Source organism: Henckelia pumila, chromosome 4, assembly GCF_033568475.1.
Source record: "Henckelia pumila isolate YLH828 chromosome 4, ASM3356847v2, whole genome shotgun sequence".
NCBI lineage: Eukaryota > Viridiplantae > Streptophyta > Magnoliopsida > Lamiales > Gesneriaceae > Henckelia > Henckelia pumila.
This window is the reverse complement of record NC_133123.1, coordinates 120,079,353-120,096,572: the sequence shown is the minus strand read 5'-3', so window position 1 is coordinate 120,096,572 and position 17,220 is coordinate 120,079,353. Positions and strand designations below refer to the sequence as shown.

General features: G+C 37.0%; 1 protein-coding gene across 2 annotated transcripts; it reads left to right on the top strand.

Annotated features, from left to right (window-relative positions):
* The first annotated feature begins 11,567 nt into the window (after positions 1-11,567).
* LOC140863789 (vesicle-associated protein 1-1-like) lies at positions 11,568-17,122 on the top strand. Of its 2 annotated transcripts, XM_073267452.1 has the most exons (8): positions 11,568-11,926; positions 12,019-12,089; positions 13,495-13,576; positions 13,802-13,926; positions 14,309-14,437; positions 14,681-14,722; positions 15,307-15,473; positions 16,370-17,122. In XM_073267452.1, the coding sequence occupies exons 1-8, from the start codon at positions 11,881-11,883 to the stop codon at positions 16,632-16,634; spliced, it is 927 nt and encodes a 308-aa protein (XP_073123553.1). In that variant the 5' UTR covers positions 11,568-11,880; the 3' UTR covers positions 16,635-17,122. The 2 variants fall into 2 exon arrangements, with proteins under 2 accessions (XP_073123553.1, XP_073123554.1); XM_073267453.1 differs by lacking the exon at positions 14,681-14,722 and having other exon boundaries at positions 11,569-11,926.
* The last annotated feature ends 98 nt before the right edge of the window (positions 17,123-17,220 follow it).

The window sequence follows — 17,220 nt, the reverse complement described above, 5'->3', positions numbered from 1 at the left end:
CTGGAATTATCAACAAGGAAGGAATTAAAAAAAGAAGATACCAAGGCAAAGGGGATTGCTCTATCTAGCCAATCCAAAGAAGATGATGATGATGATGATATGGCGCTCTTCGCAAGAAAGTTCAAACAATTCATGCGAGGAAACAAATTTCAAAAGAAGCCGGATAAGGAAGTTACTTGCTACAACTGTCAACAACAAGGCCACTATGCAAATGAGTGTCCTCTTAAGAAGAAAGTTGACAAGGGAAAGAAGAAAGCACTTCTAGCCACTTGGAGCGATAGCGACGATGGCGAGGAGGAAGCCAACATCTGCCTCATGGCTAAAAGTGATGACATCGTCTCCGACGACGATGATGAGGTACCTTCCTATGACGAACTACTATATGCATATAAAAACATGTTTGATATGGCTAAATCTCTTAGAAAAGAAAATAGAAAGCTCAAACATTAATTAGAAACTAAGGAGCATGAAAACCTAAGATTAAAGGATGACATAGCTCACTTAGAGAAATCTTTTGATAAATTCAATGTAAGTAGTAATAACTTGAATAATGTACTAAGCATGCAAAAATATAGTTTTGATAAGGGTGGAATAGGGTATGGTAAGAAATCTATAGATTTCACTAGTCTAATTGCTAAAGCAAAAATGAGATCACCCCCGGCATGTTCTTACTGTTGTAAAATAGGACATGCTAGACATAAGTGTAGATCTTTAAAATATCAATATGATAAAAAGAGCTATATGAAATGGAGGCCTAAGAGTACTTAACAACTCATTAGTCAGCATTATGAGATCATAATCCAAGGGAGTTCATCATAGACCGGTTTAAACTACCTTGACTTGCGACTGGTCTTCCTGATGAACGCTGCTCTGTCCAAGGAAATAGGTTTTTAAAGAGGCATAGCCCTACCTACAACTGGGAGCACTCTTGGAAAGTGGCGATGATGTCGCTATGAGAGACTGAACTCTTGGAAATCTGTTTTGTATTTTTCTTTTCTAACGGACTCAAAAGAACTAAAGGGTACCAAAATCTCTTCTTGTAGGGAAATAGGAAAATTGTTCTCCCTAGCATATGGTATCTAGATAGTGGATGTTCTAGACATATGACGGGGAACAAGGAGCTACTTCAATCAATCAAACCAAAGGAGAAGGGAGCTGTAACCTTTGGAGACAACAGCAAAGGAATCATTGAAGGAATCGGCTCAATAGGTATATCTGAATCTTGCTTGATTGATGATGTACTCCTAGTGAAAGGGCTTAAGCATAATCTACTAAGCATAAGTCAATTGTGCGATAGAGGTTATGAAGTCAAATTCACTCCCCAACACTGCACTATATCACTCACGACTGACAAATCCATAAATTTCAAAGGATATAGAAGTGAAAATGTTTACAAGGTTTCTTTAAACAATTTATCTTTATCAAATATTAAAAGCCTTGTATCCTTGAATGTTGATGACAACATTCTTTGGCATAGACGACTAGGTCATGTTGGTCCTAGTACCATAGAAAAACTTTTTAAACTTGATTTAGTTGTTGGTATGCCAAAACTCAATTTAAAATTAGATTCTATTTGTGATGCATGTCAACTTGGCAAACATACAAGGGAATCTTTTAAAAGCAAAAATTTTATATCAACTTCTATGCCCCTTGAACTTCTTCACCTAGATCTATGTGGTCCCTCGAGGAACGCTAGCCTAGGAGGGAAGCTTTATGCATTTGTCATTGTGGATGATTTTTCACGATTCACGTGGACATTGTTTTTAGCCCACAAAAATGATGCCTTTGATTATTTTAAAACTTTTGTGAAACGTGTTGAGAATGAGAAAAATCTTTCAATAAAGCAGATCCGTAGTGACCACGGAACTGAATTTCAAAATGAGAGTTTTTCAAACTTTTGTGAAGAGAAAGGCATCGGTCATAATTTTTCTTGTCCTAGGACTCCTCAACAAAACGGGGTCGTTGAGAGGAAAAATAGAAAACTTGTGGAGATTGCGAGGACCATGATATGTGAGCATTCTGTACCAAAATATTTTTGGGCTGAAGCAATGAACACTGCCTGTTACATTATCAATCGCGTATCAATAAGGCCAATTCTCAAGAAAACTCCATATGAATTATGGAGAGGGAGAAAGCCTAACATTTCATACTTTCGGGCTTTCGATTCCAAATGCTATATACATAATAACGGTAAGGACAACCTCGGCAAATTTGATGCCAAATCCGACAAAGGTATTTTTCTTGGGTATTCCATAACAAGTAAGGCTTTTATAGTTTTTAATAAACGTACTTTACTTGTTGAAGAATCTATGCATGTTGTATTTGATGAATCAATGTCAATAGTCTCTCGCACTAACAATGATGATGTAGAATTACTCGAAGAAGAGTTGGCTTCATCAAGTCTAAATGATTTAGTTGTTTCTGTTGAGGAAACACCACTTCCAAAGGATTGGACGCTTCACAAAGATCATCCTATAGATCTTATTATTGGAAGTCCTTCGAAGGGTGTAACCACTCTTTCTTCTCTTAATAATATTTGCAATCATCTTGCTTTTGTTTCACATGTTGAACCTAAGTGCATTAATGATGCTTTATTAGATGATTCTTGGATTATTGTTATGCAAGATGAATTGAATGAGTTTAAACGTAATGATGTTTGGAATCTTGTTCCTAGGCCGCATGATAGATCTATTATTGGCACTAAATGAGTTTATAGGAATAAACTTGATGAGCATGGTACTATCACTAGAAATAAAGATAGGCTTGTAGCTAAAGGATATAGTCAAGAAGAAGGCATAGATTATGATGAAACTTATGCGCCTGTTGCTAGACTAGAATCTATTCGCATGCTACTTGCTTTTGCTTGCTCTAAAAATTTTAAGTTATTTCAAATGGATGATTAAGAGTGCTTTCCTGAATGGTGAATTGAAAGAAGAAGTTTATATTGAACAACCTGATGGCTTGTTGATGCTTTACTGCCTGATCATGTGTATAGATTAAACAAAGCATTGTATGATTTGAAACAAGCTCCTCGAGCTTGGTATGATAAACTGTCTACTTTCTTGCTTTCAAATAGTTTTTCAAGAGGAAAGATCGACATTACCTTATTTACCAAGAATTTCAAAAATGATCTTTTGATTGTGCAAATTTATGTTGATGATATAATTTTTGGTTCTAGTGACGAAACTCTTTATCAAGATTTCTCCAAGCTTATGCAGGAACACTTTGAGATGAGCATAATGGGGGAACTTAACTATTTCCTCGGATTGAAAATCAAACAGTGTAAAGATGGGTTCTTTGTGAACCAAAGCAAATACATTAAGGAGATTCTAAAGAAGTTTGGGATGGAGAACACAAAATCATCATCCACACCGATGAGCACAACAATCAGACTCGACAAGGATGAAAATGGTAAAACTGTAGATCAATCTTCCTTTCGTAGTATGATTGGCTCCTTATTATATGCTACTGCCAGTAGGCCGGACATTATGTTTAGTGTTTGCTTGTGTGCACGATTTCAATCATGTCCAAAGGAATCACATTTGTGCACCTTAAAACGCATTTTCAAATATCTTTCAAATACTCCAAATCTCGGCTTGTGGTATTCGAAAAATTCTTTCTTTGATTTAAAAGCTTATTGCGATGCCGACTTTGGTGGATATAAGGTGGACCGAAAAAGCACTAGTGGAACTTGTTTCTTTTTAGGAAACTGTTTAGTTTCTTGGTTTTCCAAAAAGCAAAACTGTGTTGCGTTATCAACGACCGAAGCCGAATATATGGCTGCCGGTAGTTGTTGTGCGCAAATTCTTTGGATGAAGCATCAATTTCTCGACTATGGTGTATCTTTTTCAAAAATTCCTATTTTCTGTGACAACACTAGCGCCATATGTCTTACAAAGAATCCGATTCAACATTCGCGCACCAAACATATTGAAATTCGTCATCATTTTATTCGTGACCATATCGAACGAAATGAAGTTGAACTTCAATATGTTGACACGTCAAATCAAATTGCCGATATTTTTACAAAACCACTAGATGAAAATACTTTTATTCGTTTGCGTGGTGAACTTGGCATGATTGAGTTGTAATCACTTGTAGGCATAAATTAAATTTAATGTCATATTAAGGGGGAGCTTAATATTAAATTCGAGCAAATTAATTTTGGATAATACAAATCAATTGTATTTATTCAAAATTAAGAAGCTCACATTTTTATGTGAATTATTTGCTTAAATGCAAAATAAAATAAATTTTAAAGAGTCGAAATCATGCTTTCTTCCTAAGGCAGATCGGAACTTCCGATCTGTATCCCGCCACTTTTCAAATTGCGCGGTAAATTTTCCCTCCAAGATGAGGATCGGAACCACCGATCACAATCGGAAAGTCCAATCCCCATCTGATCCGTCTTTTCAAATTACTTTTCACCGCCTTATCATTAATTACCGCCTCAGGATCGGAACGTCCGAAGCCTGTTCGGAGCTTCCGATCGACACGTGGCCTTACCTTAGTGGACCGCACGATCGGAACGACCGATCAAGATCGGAGCTTCCGATCGTTCAACCCCTATAAATATCAGATCGCTCAGTCCGATTTCTTGCACCTAAATTTCTTCTCTTTTCTCTATTTCATCCGATTCCAACCTATAAAAATGCCTGTCAAATGCCGTCGCGATCAAGCGAGTTCTAGTCGCCCTATTATTATCCGTGATCCTACCCAACCAGCTGTTTCTAGGCCCATTCCTGATGATTATTTGCATTGTCCTATTCATCCGGGTCGTATCTTAGATACTACCTACTTGGCCCAATCCCATCTCCTACTGTTGAACTTAATCAATGCTCAACATTGGGAATCCTTTTTTCAGCCATCTGTCCCCGACCGAATCTTTCCTCCACTGATTCACGAGTTCTATGCAAACCTTGAACTTGAATTAGGGCATGGTGATATCACCATTGCCACGATCGTTTAAGGAAGGCATATCATCTTTTCTTCTGCTGATCTGTCCTCCTGGTTTGATCTTCCCAGGAATGGACCCGGTGAATACTTTTCCCAAACTTGGCCACAAAATGATCCAAACTTTTATCGTAATCTCTTTCTTACTACTATTCTCGGTCGACAAGCCACTGGTGCTGACGACCGAATCCATCTCAAGAGTCTTTGTCCTGATTTTCAAATCATTCAAAAACTCATTACCACATCCATAGTTCCCCGCAGTGGAGACCTCTCCACTTGCAAATATCTGGATTTGTATATCCTTTTTCATATCATCTCCCCTCGACCTTTTAACCTTCCGCGCCTTGTTATGCAGACTATGCATCATACGGCAACGACGGCTAAAAAGGTTTCCTTTCCTTTTGCCCGGTTTATTAACCGGATTTTGAGTCGTTTTGATATTGATTTTGTGGGGATCCCTTCTCTTGAAATCCAGTCAAGTCATATCATCAACCATCAGTCTATTATTAGGATGGATTTATCTTGGAATCCTGTGTATTCTCGATGGGTTGATGATCCTAGTCGAGCTTTTTCTAGATTTTCTCCTATTACTGATTTTCATCGAGACTTTTCCTCTCTTCCTCACTCTATCCAAACCAAAGGTTTTCCGACTGGTCTGCCCAACACTGATATTCCATCCTCTTCCAGTTTTGAGGCCTTTGCATCTACCATTGGTGATCTTCCTTTCCAAGCTCCTGAGGTTCCTCCTACACCAATAAACCAATTTCCTAGCGACCGACTCCTCGAGACTCTTCATCGCATTGAGACGAGTATGCACACTCATTTTACCGAGTTGACTGCTAGAGTTGCCTCTCTGGAGACTCGATTTGATGACTTCGCCGCTCGCTATCCTCCTCCCCAGCATGATGATGACTCTTAGATTTTTATTTTATTTTTATTTGTATTTTTTCTCTTGCTTTGTATTAAAAATTATTATTGTAATGAAATTGTTGCGTATTTTTAATTCTATGTTTCATTACTTTTTGCTTATCACAAAGGGGGAGAATTAATGGTTAAAATATTAATTGGGATAAAATTTGTTTATCTGATAAAATTTGTTTATCCGTTAAACTCTGTTTCTTATAAAAATTGTTTATGATTATCGTATATTTTATCTCCTGTTTTTAACCAAGTTTTGTGATCATCAAAAAGGGGGAGATTGTTACGCCTTAAACGCATATAAATCTCGAATTATGAGATTAATGTTTTTAATGCATTAACAAGTCTTATTTCTCTATGTTTTGATGATTAACAAAACTAGGTTAAAATGTTACTAATAATTACATTGAGCTTATTACAGAGTTAAAATTTTCAAGATGAATTAAGACTAAATTCATACTCAAGATCAGAAACAAAATTCGAAGAAGTATACTGCTACGGGATCGGAAGCTCCGATTGGAGATCGGAACCTCCGATCATGATCAGAAGCGTCTTCGGAAGCTAAGGGTAGATCGGAAGCTCCGATCAGGGTTCGGAAGCTCCGATCTATTTCCACGGAGTTTTATATTGTTCGGAATGAAGAACGGAAGCTACGAAGAACAAGTTCGGAAGCTCCGATCTATGATCGGAAGGTCCGATCATTTCCTAAGAATATTATATTGTTCGGAAGCAGATCGGAGGCAATGAAGTGAAGCAGATCGAAATCACCAAACGTGATCGGACGTTCCATTCAACACATCCCAACATATTCAAGTCTCTCAATCCTCTCAAGCATTATTCAAGCCATTTGTTGAGCAATTTGTAGCCCCTTTTGAGTGTTCAAAATATATTCACATATCGAGTTGTATACGGGATTGTAAAATCGAGGGTTGTTTGTTTGTGAGTTGGTTGCTCGGTTTTGTAAACACTTGTGTGTGAAGCCAAGTGTATTTTACGAGTGTTGAGGCTATCCTTGGAGCCCTTCAGGCCAAGAGTGTTGAGTTGTATCGGCGCGGTGATCGTGTCAAGTTGTAAGGCTATCCTTGGAGCCATCAAGGCCAAGACGTTCGAAGTGCTAGTGGATCCTTGGTTAATCGACTTAACCAAGAAGGGGAGACGTAGACGATTTATCGTCGAACTTCCATAAACATCTCTTATCCCTTTTACTGCTTTATTTACATTACGCATTTATTTACCGCACTTATTATTTGATTGCTTAAGTCTTCCGCTTGCGTACTTGCATAATCGCTTTAAATTGCTAAAGTTGCCAATAGAACCTAAATCCCCCCCCCCCATTAGGTTCTAACAGAATGCATATCAAAACATAAACATAAGCCACATAAATAACTCAAATAACAACCAAAATACAAGTTCCACATGCTAGAACAAGTATTGATGCAATATGTGATTTGAAAGGGAAACTCGAGAACCAACAGTCTCGAGTATGCTATCCCGCTACAATGACTGCTTTTACCTTTCAAGGCAGTAGTTCCAACTTCTGGGAAGCTACAACAAAAGATTGTATCAAAGTCTAACCAATCTAAACAACAACAAGGCTCAAGGTAAAACTCTTTACCGATCTTCGTCCAACTCTTGACGATCAAAATGATGTTAACCCTGGGCTTGACAAACTCCAAACGAATCTGTTCAGATACAAATCAAAGATCAATTACCATGATCGACTTACAAGCCAAGTTCAACAACTTCAAAAATGGTTCAAATATCAAAACTCAAACCGACGGCATAACGGCTATAACTGAACAAACCGACAACGCAGACAGCAGTTCAATAGCGATATAACCTCATAACAATTCTAAGACAACCAAAACAAGGCAATCCCAACAAATCTCAAATCACAATTTTCGAAAATGGCTTCCAAAAATCATAACAATTCCGAACGTCGCTCAAATTCAAAACCGGCAGATAATAGACGATCATAACTCTGTAGAGAACAACATACTCGAATCTAGAATGATTCTAACAACATCCAAAAACTAGAATGTATCTGATCGTAGAAAAACTTACGAAATAACAGAGCTCTCACTGCAGTGATCGATAATCTGCCTTCAGAAATAATTTCCAACGGCCGGATCGAGCTTAGAAGGAAATCTGAAAGCTTGGAAAAGCTTGAAGGCGTTCTAATGGAGGGAGACGGCTATGGAGGAGAAGATGAAGACTTTCTCAATTCTAATCTAAGTGTAGATAATATATAAAAATCAATATTTGCGTTTTAGTCCTTGAAATTTCCAAAATTTGCAAAAAGGACCCTGATCAAAATCAAGTCGGCTCGAGAACTCTGTAATCTCCGATTAACTCAAATAAACTCATTTAAGATAAAAACGGGGCATTACAGCATTGGCGATCTGGCTTCTCGGCTAGCCTTGCCACCGTATCTGTCCAGTATTCACGACGTGTTCCACGTATCTCTGTTGTGACGGTATGTGGCGGATCAGTCTCATATTCTACAGCCGTCTGAAGTTCAGGTGGATACGGATTTGACCTACGTTGAGAGACCTATTCGTATCCTGGATCATAAGGATAAGGTCTTGCGAAATAAAGTCATTCCTCTGGTTTTAGTTCAGTGGCAGAGTCGAGGCACTGAAGAAGCCACTTGGGAGCTGGAAAGCAGGATGCGTTCAGAACATCCTGAGTTATTTTGATTTCATTTTTGAGTTGTATTCAGTTATGAACTCTGTAAACGTTTGATTTGAATAAAGAATGTTTCTGCATGTTGTTTTCTTTCAGTACTTAATATCTGATTTCAAGGACGAAATATCTTAAGTGGGGGAGAATGTAGTAGCCCGTACCCAGAATTAGTGAGTAATTGTTATTAATCCAACAAATCATGTTAGTTTAGATTAAACATGATTAAGGGAACTTCTAATGGATTGGCGGAGTTCAAAATTATACCCAGAATTATCAGAAATGGTCCGGAGGGTCAGGAGGAACGAACGCAACGTTCGGGGATCGGACGCAACGTTCGTGCCATCAGAATGCATCATTGCTTACGCACTTGATGGGATATCGGAAGCAACAAAGGAGAATGGAAGAAACGTTTGTCCGACGAACGAACGCAACGATGAGGAACGGATGTTCCGTTCGTTGTCTATACATAGAGGTGCCGAGCCTTAGTTTCAGATGCACCAATCACCTCTTCTCTCTCGATTCCTTAGCCTTCTAGCATAGATCTAGGGAATTCTAGGCATCCCATTGGGAATCCGAAAGTGGCGTAGAGATCCAGGCGTCGTAGTGGAGCTGTGGCCTAGTTTTGAGGCAAGTGACAGCAACGGGCTAGCGACGGACGCAGGTATAGCTTTTGCTTCCTAAAAATATTTAGGAGTATGCAATAGCTTAGTTAAGGCTTTTAGAGCACTATAATGATATTCATATCATTTGGCAGTATATTGCAGACTATAGGCGTGGACCTAGAGCTGGTAGAGCTTGCCTAGTATTTTGAGGTACGAAAGTACTGTTCGAGATATCCTGACTGAGTATGCATGTATTATGTGATTGCATAGTTTATATGACATGATTATATGATGCATACATTTGCATCTTGAGCTATCTCTTTTAAGATGTTTTTTAATAGGGTTTTACTCTATCCTATTAGTGGATGGACTTTCATCGATTTGGGTCTGGAGTATCCACTGGTTATCGGTATGTGAGCCACCACCTGAACCAACGGCACAACGTGCTACATACCAAGGCCCGGTCTATCTTTGTTATCTGATTCTTGACCTCTAGTCAGTAAGCGGTACACTTGCATTCATGTATACTCATACTCTCGTGATGATCGTTTTATGCTCACGTCTCGTACTCTGTGTTTTTGGACACCCTATTCCATGGGACAGTTTTGCGATTGGATGAGGCGGGTGGATCCAAGAGGGGCTAGGAAGTGGTTGACTAGCTGGAGCTTCGCCTAGGGTTTTATTTCTGTTGTATTGGGTTTATACAGCGTTCGATTTGGTTGTATAACTATTTGGGTATTTGCAGATTCCTTTCCTTGGGATTGTATTAATGTTTATTGTTTTCGCAGCTTAATTTTGGTTTTCTGTTTTATTAAGTTAATTGCATGTATAAGTTCTGTTTAGTAGGTGATCTCGGTAAGGGTCACTACACGGCAACTTCTCTATCAAGGCAGCAACTTGAAAGGATTCACTTAACACCATCCCTTTGGTCATTATGCCATGGAGAATGATTTGAAATTCTTGCACTTGGTTTATCACCATCTTGGTATCAACCATATTGAATTCGAGAAATCTTCCGACTACGAATTTCTTTGCGCCGACATCCTTCGTTTTGTAGTTCTTCTCCAAGGACTCCCAAATTTCCTTAGCAGTTTTTATTGCAGAGCATACACTATAAAGTGTATTATCCAACCATTCAATATGTAGTCCCGACACAAGAAGTCGCTGTGAGACCATGCATCGAAAGAAGATCTTGTTTGTGAATCTGCATTTTTAGCCGGAACCGCAGCATCTTCTCTTAAGTATCGAGCAAGATGAAGTGTCGTGAGGTAAAATAACATCTTTTGTTGCCATGTCTTGAAGTCAGTACCGAAGAACTTCTCAGGTTTCTTGGCATATGCAGTATCGGAAGAAACAGCGGGTTCGGAAGGAGTAGCATGGGCGGAATGAACAGCGGGTGTGGTTGGAACAGTGTTCGAGACTGTTTCGGTCATTGATGACAATGAAAAAAATCAAATTTGTCTTAAACTTGTTGTCAAATAACTTAGTGCGTAATCAATGGCACAACAACAACAACGAGCCGAGAGTTTAACTCTCTATGTTTAAGACAACCTAGGTGCTAATGGGATAGAAGCAAAATGTCTCTCAAGATAGAACGCTGACAACTTCGAGTAGTAGCACTACAAACTCGAAGAACTTCGAACAAAGTGTTTAAGAAACTTTGAGATGCAAGAGAGAAATGAGAGAGAGAATGAATGAATCGGTGAAATGAATGCAAGTGGGGTGGTCTATTTATAGACGTTGGAAGGATGCTCCGGACAGTCGCATCACTTGGCTGCACACTCAACCGAAAGGACATAATGGTTAGGAACCGAAAGGTCGCAGACTTACACAAGAAAAGATGCACTGATTCGGACTGAAGGGTTGCACTTATTCTGACAGGTCGCACATGACTCTTCACGTATAAGTTGTTTTCGGAAGCAAAATAAATAATTTGTCCAAAAATGTTATATACAAGCTCAAGCCGAGCGGTCGTTATTCGAACTTAGCATGATCTAGGTTCTCACCCCTTTACAAACTTGGGTATCCCCTTGGGGCCCCAACCCCCCAGCTCAACTTGAGCTATTTAAGTTAAACTTCATTTTCTTGTTTTTCCAATGTGGGATGAACATTAAATTCTCATTCACATATTGTCCAATTTTCCAACAATATTCGATGATTTTAGTGTTTTTTAGTGAAAAATGATTTTAAAAAAATCAAAATTATTGAACAAATACAAAACTTCAAGAAAATTACAAGATTATACTAAAAAACGAGCCGACTTATACGACCAAAATCCTAATTAAAACTATATCACGACTCCATTGTGCCCATAAATAATATTTTCTCCAGATTTTGGTTTTATTTGGAAAAAAAAAAATTTAACACGAAAAACGGCCTTTTAACATAGGAAAAGTACAAATAGAATATATACGCCATAAACGTCTATTGGAGACCTTAAACAATTCCCAAAATCATTCAAAAGTCAACGGAATCAACGTCGGATTTCAGTGCAAGAAATTGATTCTTGTACTGTCCAATCGTCGTCTCTCTGCATTTTCCTTATTTCTCAAGTTTTTTAAACAATTTTTTTCCTTCATTTTTTTTGGGATTTTTTAATCTTATTTTTGAGCATACATTTCCCCCAATTTCGAACCCCAGCCAACCCAAGTAGCAAGAAATTTTTTCACTTCCAGTTTGATGAAATTGCTGGTTTAGAGCTGAAATTTGAGGATTGATCGGCATGGTTTTGTTGCTGGAACCCGATACTTCGGAGCTGATTTTTCACTGTAAGTTCTTTTTCCGATTGGCTTCATCTGTTGGTTTTTTGGACTTTTGATCTATTCTTGTTTGATTTTCTGTTGTTTCTCGGTTTCATCAGTCGAGGGGGAAAACCAGCTATCTTCTTCGTTCAGATTGCGGAATACGACTGAGAATCATGTCGCTTTTAAGGTGCTCCACATGTTCTTATATTTATGATGATGATTTCAGTCGAATATAGAATCTACATGATTTTTATTTTTTATTTTTTTTGAAACAATTATCTATGATTGAATACTTTGTTTTAAAAAATAATATTTTAAAATTTAATTTAATTTTTTTGTGTGAAAGAAAATTAACATATTAGTGCTTTATTGGGCCACCGCCATGATTGCAATCGGTGATTAAAGGTATGCTTCAAAATTTCATTTTAGGTCGCAATCGCATGTGTACAAGGGTAGATGAGATCCTAGCATATGGGTAATACCTAAATCATGCATCCAACGGTTCGTATTTTTACACATAGACGTAATTAATTATATATCGTTGACGTGGCAAATCAAGAGACATTAGATCTATCATTGGGGTATTACCCATATGCTAGGTTGAAATCTACTGTGTAGAAGTTTGTATTTTTTAGGTCTCTTGTCTCTTTTTGTTGATAATGGATTATGGATTTTAATGCTTTATCTAGTGGAGTATTAATTTAAGTTGTGTTTTTAATACAATACATTAACTAAGAAATTTAAGCATATAAATAGCTTTCTGTGATTGAATGAAGAGTGGAATTGTTATTTTTTCATTAAGAAATGAGTATAAAAGATTATATTTAATAGTTGTATGATAATTTTGGTACTCCGATTCATACAAATAAAACATGATGCACCCGCATACTCAAGGGACCTAAAATAAAGTTCTATCCATTATAGTTTAGGACTAATGGCAGAGCCAGGATTTTAGCTCCGCCCGGGCTAAAATTTTTTAACGAGAAATCCAAAAATCATAGAAGCTGAAAACACCGATTTTGTAGAAAAAAAAAGTAAATTTTTTTATTAAAAAACCCAGAAAAAATCGCCTCAAAATTAATTACAAGAATATTAAATATTTCTCAGCAAATATACAAATTTCATAATTGTTTGGTCGATATATACTTTATAAAAATGGAAGCATTATAATGTCAGAGAACTTTAGAAGATAGAGAGTGAAAAATATGACACTAAGACAAAGATAGACATAAAGAACAACTCATTTTTCGTTTCATTATTTTTTTTTTTGGACTAGTTTTGAGAACTAAAAGATGGGCTATTTCATTTTTTTAATTGAATTACCGGGGCTAGTATAACATTAGCCCCAAAAATAACACTTAAAAAATTCATTTTTAAATTTTTTTGTCAATATAAAAATTTTTGGGCCACTATGTATGGTTGTGCTACTGCTTCGAATCTAGGCGACAAGGTGAACCATATTTACTGGGACAAACTCATTTTTGTAAAAAATGTATAAATTATAGGCATATATATATATATATATATATCTTAGGTGCAACTAACCAACTAACTTCTCACCGTCTGCTCCCCTGTCTCATTAAAAAATTCAGATACTATGCACAAGGCCGAGACGGTATGGTGTTAAGCCCTGGATTGGAATTCTTTCTCCTGGGGGATGTTGTGACGTTAAAGGTTGTTTTAATTTTTCCACACAGAGTTCTTTTGGCTTTTATCTTTTAAGGACATGATGAAAAATTTATATCTTTGCAAGGGTTAAATCTTAAACTTCTATTTTAATTTTTCAGTTAAGGTGGTTATTATGATGATTATAGCAAAAAAAAAATTTTACAAACCCATTAAAAGTTCTTCAATCGAATTGCGAAATTAAAACATAACGCTTGAGCATAAATTTTGTAGTGAAAAGTCAAGCTCCAAGGAGGGCTCCCCCCACCAACATGCAAACTTCACAGAGCGGGGACACATTCCAGATTCTAAGTGTTCCTGCGAGGCCTGGTACAACCAAAGAAGATGCTCCAAATTTGGTATCTATAATTTGAGTTCATACCATTCTGATGTAGTTGTAAATTTGCATCTTTACTCCCGTACTCATTTTGTCTCGTGCTTTAGCATTCAAAATCTTCTGTCTGAAATTGGTGCTCAACTTCGTATTTCATATTTGTAGTGTTTTTTTTATACATGGGTGTTTTTGTCTAACTATAAGCTAAACAAGTGGGAATCTAAGCCAAGACCACTTGGATCTTGGGCCTCACTCTTGCAAGTAGGCCCAGAGAACCTTGTCTCAAAACTGGTGGTCTGAGATGATGCTAGCAAGCATCATATTTCATTCCAACATTGAAAATCATGTCTCATTTACACAAACTGGGGCCACCAGATAAAATAATCTTCGAATTGTTCATTTTGTAGTTCAATACCACGGTAGCACATTTGATTAAAGAGAGCAGGCTTGGAGTGGTTTACCCTTTATCACAAGCCCAAGTTGCACCCCCCCTTGATGCTCAGAACTCAAGAGAATCTTCTGCAACAACATCCAAGGTTAGTTAAAAATAATTTTTAACTACTCTTCTTTTATGCTCCTTGATGTATATGAACTTAGAGGATGGGCTGAATAAGTAAGCTTAGGAACAACCTAATTTCTTATCAAAGGATAAAAATTATATATATATATATATTAAAAGGAGTCTGAATATGAAATTTTCTCCTCACTCATTCTCCAATTGTAGACACCCAACATAGCTAGTATAAATGTTAACTGCACATTTTTCGGTATTCCTGCAGGCATCCAACTATGTTATCAAAAATCAACATAATGATTTGCAGGTGAAAATCGTCTTACCACCCTGACCCCATTTCATTAGATTTGCGTGATATTTATATATATAAACCAATAAAAACCATAATTCTTCTAGCTAACCATTCATCATCGAGTTCTTGTGTAATGGCATCCAAGTTTATCTAGTTAGAGTTCAAAAATTAAACTTTCGTGAAGTGTCGATCATTTTAAACTATGATCATATATATTTTGTGTTAATTTTTATGGTTGCGATGGTACAACAACTATAGATAATAGAATGCGTAAACACACACGGTAATCCACGAGAAACAAATTTATAAATTATGCTGTCCAATGTTAAATTAAAATTAAAATTAATGTAATGCTTTATAAAATATACCCTCATACAAGTTACCACATAAATCTGAACGTTTCCAATGCAATTTTACAATTTGTTCAATCCATTCAACCAAATCATCAGTTGTCCAATAACAATCTCCTTAACTTGACGGAACATAACCTTCTGTTCCCATTCTTCTGCGTTCGAGACTAGGGAGTTAACAAACCATGAACTGAGCTACAAATGCTTCAAGGGACTAAACATACATGGTTTGTTTCCCCTTTATGACAGGTTGATGAATCGGGGTCCATTGTTGAAGCGAGCGCATCTCAAATGGTTCACAATTCGGTGAGGGGTTGGAACGTTCATGTTGGTGCATTGATCTTGAAATGCTGCATCTGCACGTTTATTGTTGTGGTATCCTGCTACCTCATGAAGCAGACATTTTCTCTAATCTGGTATTCATCCATTGTTTTTCCTTTATTTATCCCTCCACCTTTCACATTAAATTACTTCGTTAGAAAAACTTTGTGTGCTAATACTTCTGAGTATAATAAAATCCATCATAATTATTTTTCAAGTTCTTTTCTTCCGGGCATCAACTAAGTATCGAATCATTTTTTTAAAAGATAACAGCCTCTCTCTTGAAAATAAACTTATGATATTTCATATTGCAGTCTATTGTCATCGGAATACTCTCTTTATAACCAGTCAAGTAGCCTAATGATGGAATGTTTGATTTTGTACGAACATAAGTGTTGGATTCTTGTCACAACAGCACATAAGTCGGGAAGGATTCCCTAAAAAACACTATATAGAAGAATTGAGACTAGTATTTCTTGATATTCAATACTTTGTCTGTGGTGATAAAATGTTGAGATATGATCTTGGCTATGAATTAGGGTGCATTTAATCTACAATTTTGAGCGTTTGTGTCTGAGAGTAGCTGGGACTGAGAAGTGGGAATGGCAGTTTTCTATTAATAAAATAAATTCAACTACTTGCTAGCTTTTATAACATTCAAGTTTGGCTTCACCCTCATAGTGCATTAGAACTTGCTATTTCTACTTAAAATTATCCTTGCATAACCGTGCAAGAATGATAGAAATATGCATCATCTCTTGTATGCTACGAGAAATGCATTTGGATTTCGTAAATTTAAAGCCAATCACAAGATATTTCAACCTACGTTTAAGGCAGGATTTGCTTTTTAAATGTGTTGCTTGTCCCAGTGATTTTAGCATATTTAAATTTCGATGGCATTCATATACAATTGACCGGAATATGGTGTTTCTATGTAATACGTCTTGAAGTAAATTTAGATTCTTACTCGAATAAATTTATGCTCTGGTAGCGTTTTGGCTAAGTCGATGGTGATGTTGATGTGGAAAACGCTTGCTAAATTGGTTTCGGAGTACATTGAAGATTGGGTAGCGAGGACTCTCATCTGTATATCTATGTCCCTCGTGTGCAAGTACCAAGAGTGGCTACGAATAATGTTATTCGCACGGGTTTGGGACCCAGTTATGGACCTAACAAACTGGAAGACAAAATGTATTCAAAATGTCAACAAACTGAAAGATAAGATGATAAACTTCAATCTGCTGTATTTTTCTTGAATCTTCCATGTGCGCGTTGATATACAATATCTCCTGAAGTCGTTGGGGCCGTCGGGCTATTGCCTGTATTTGATTATTTTGGATAAGTCACAATATCTAAATGGAGCTGAATTATTGTGATGACTTGGTGGAGATGAGATAATTTGTCGACAATCGTATATAGTCCTCAATGATCGTACATACCGGGGTTTTTGGGTAGCCAAATTTGGTCCCTCCGCAGGGGAAAGAGAATGTATGCGTAGGTTTATGACAATTTTCTTGAATTACTGGGTATACTGTGCTGGACACCATGGACTGATGTTTAACGGCTGGCGGCATTTGTTGGGTTTTTGTTTTGTGAATAATGTTAGAATTTTGATGTTTTGTTTAAAGCAACATCAGAATTACGAGATTTTTATATTCCGAAATTGTTTGTAGATCATATATTTGTTGGAACAATGTATTCTCTCGGGGACTTCCATCTCAAAAATAAACATGTAATTTATTAACACTTGACAAGTGTAGTTTCAAAGTCCGGATATCACTCGAGAAATCATTCAACCTTCACATTTCATACATTTAAGTGAAAAATCGAATGTAAAAAAAC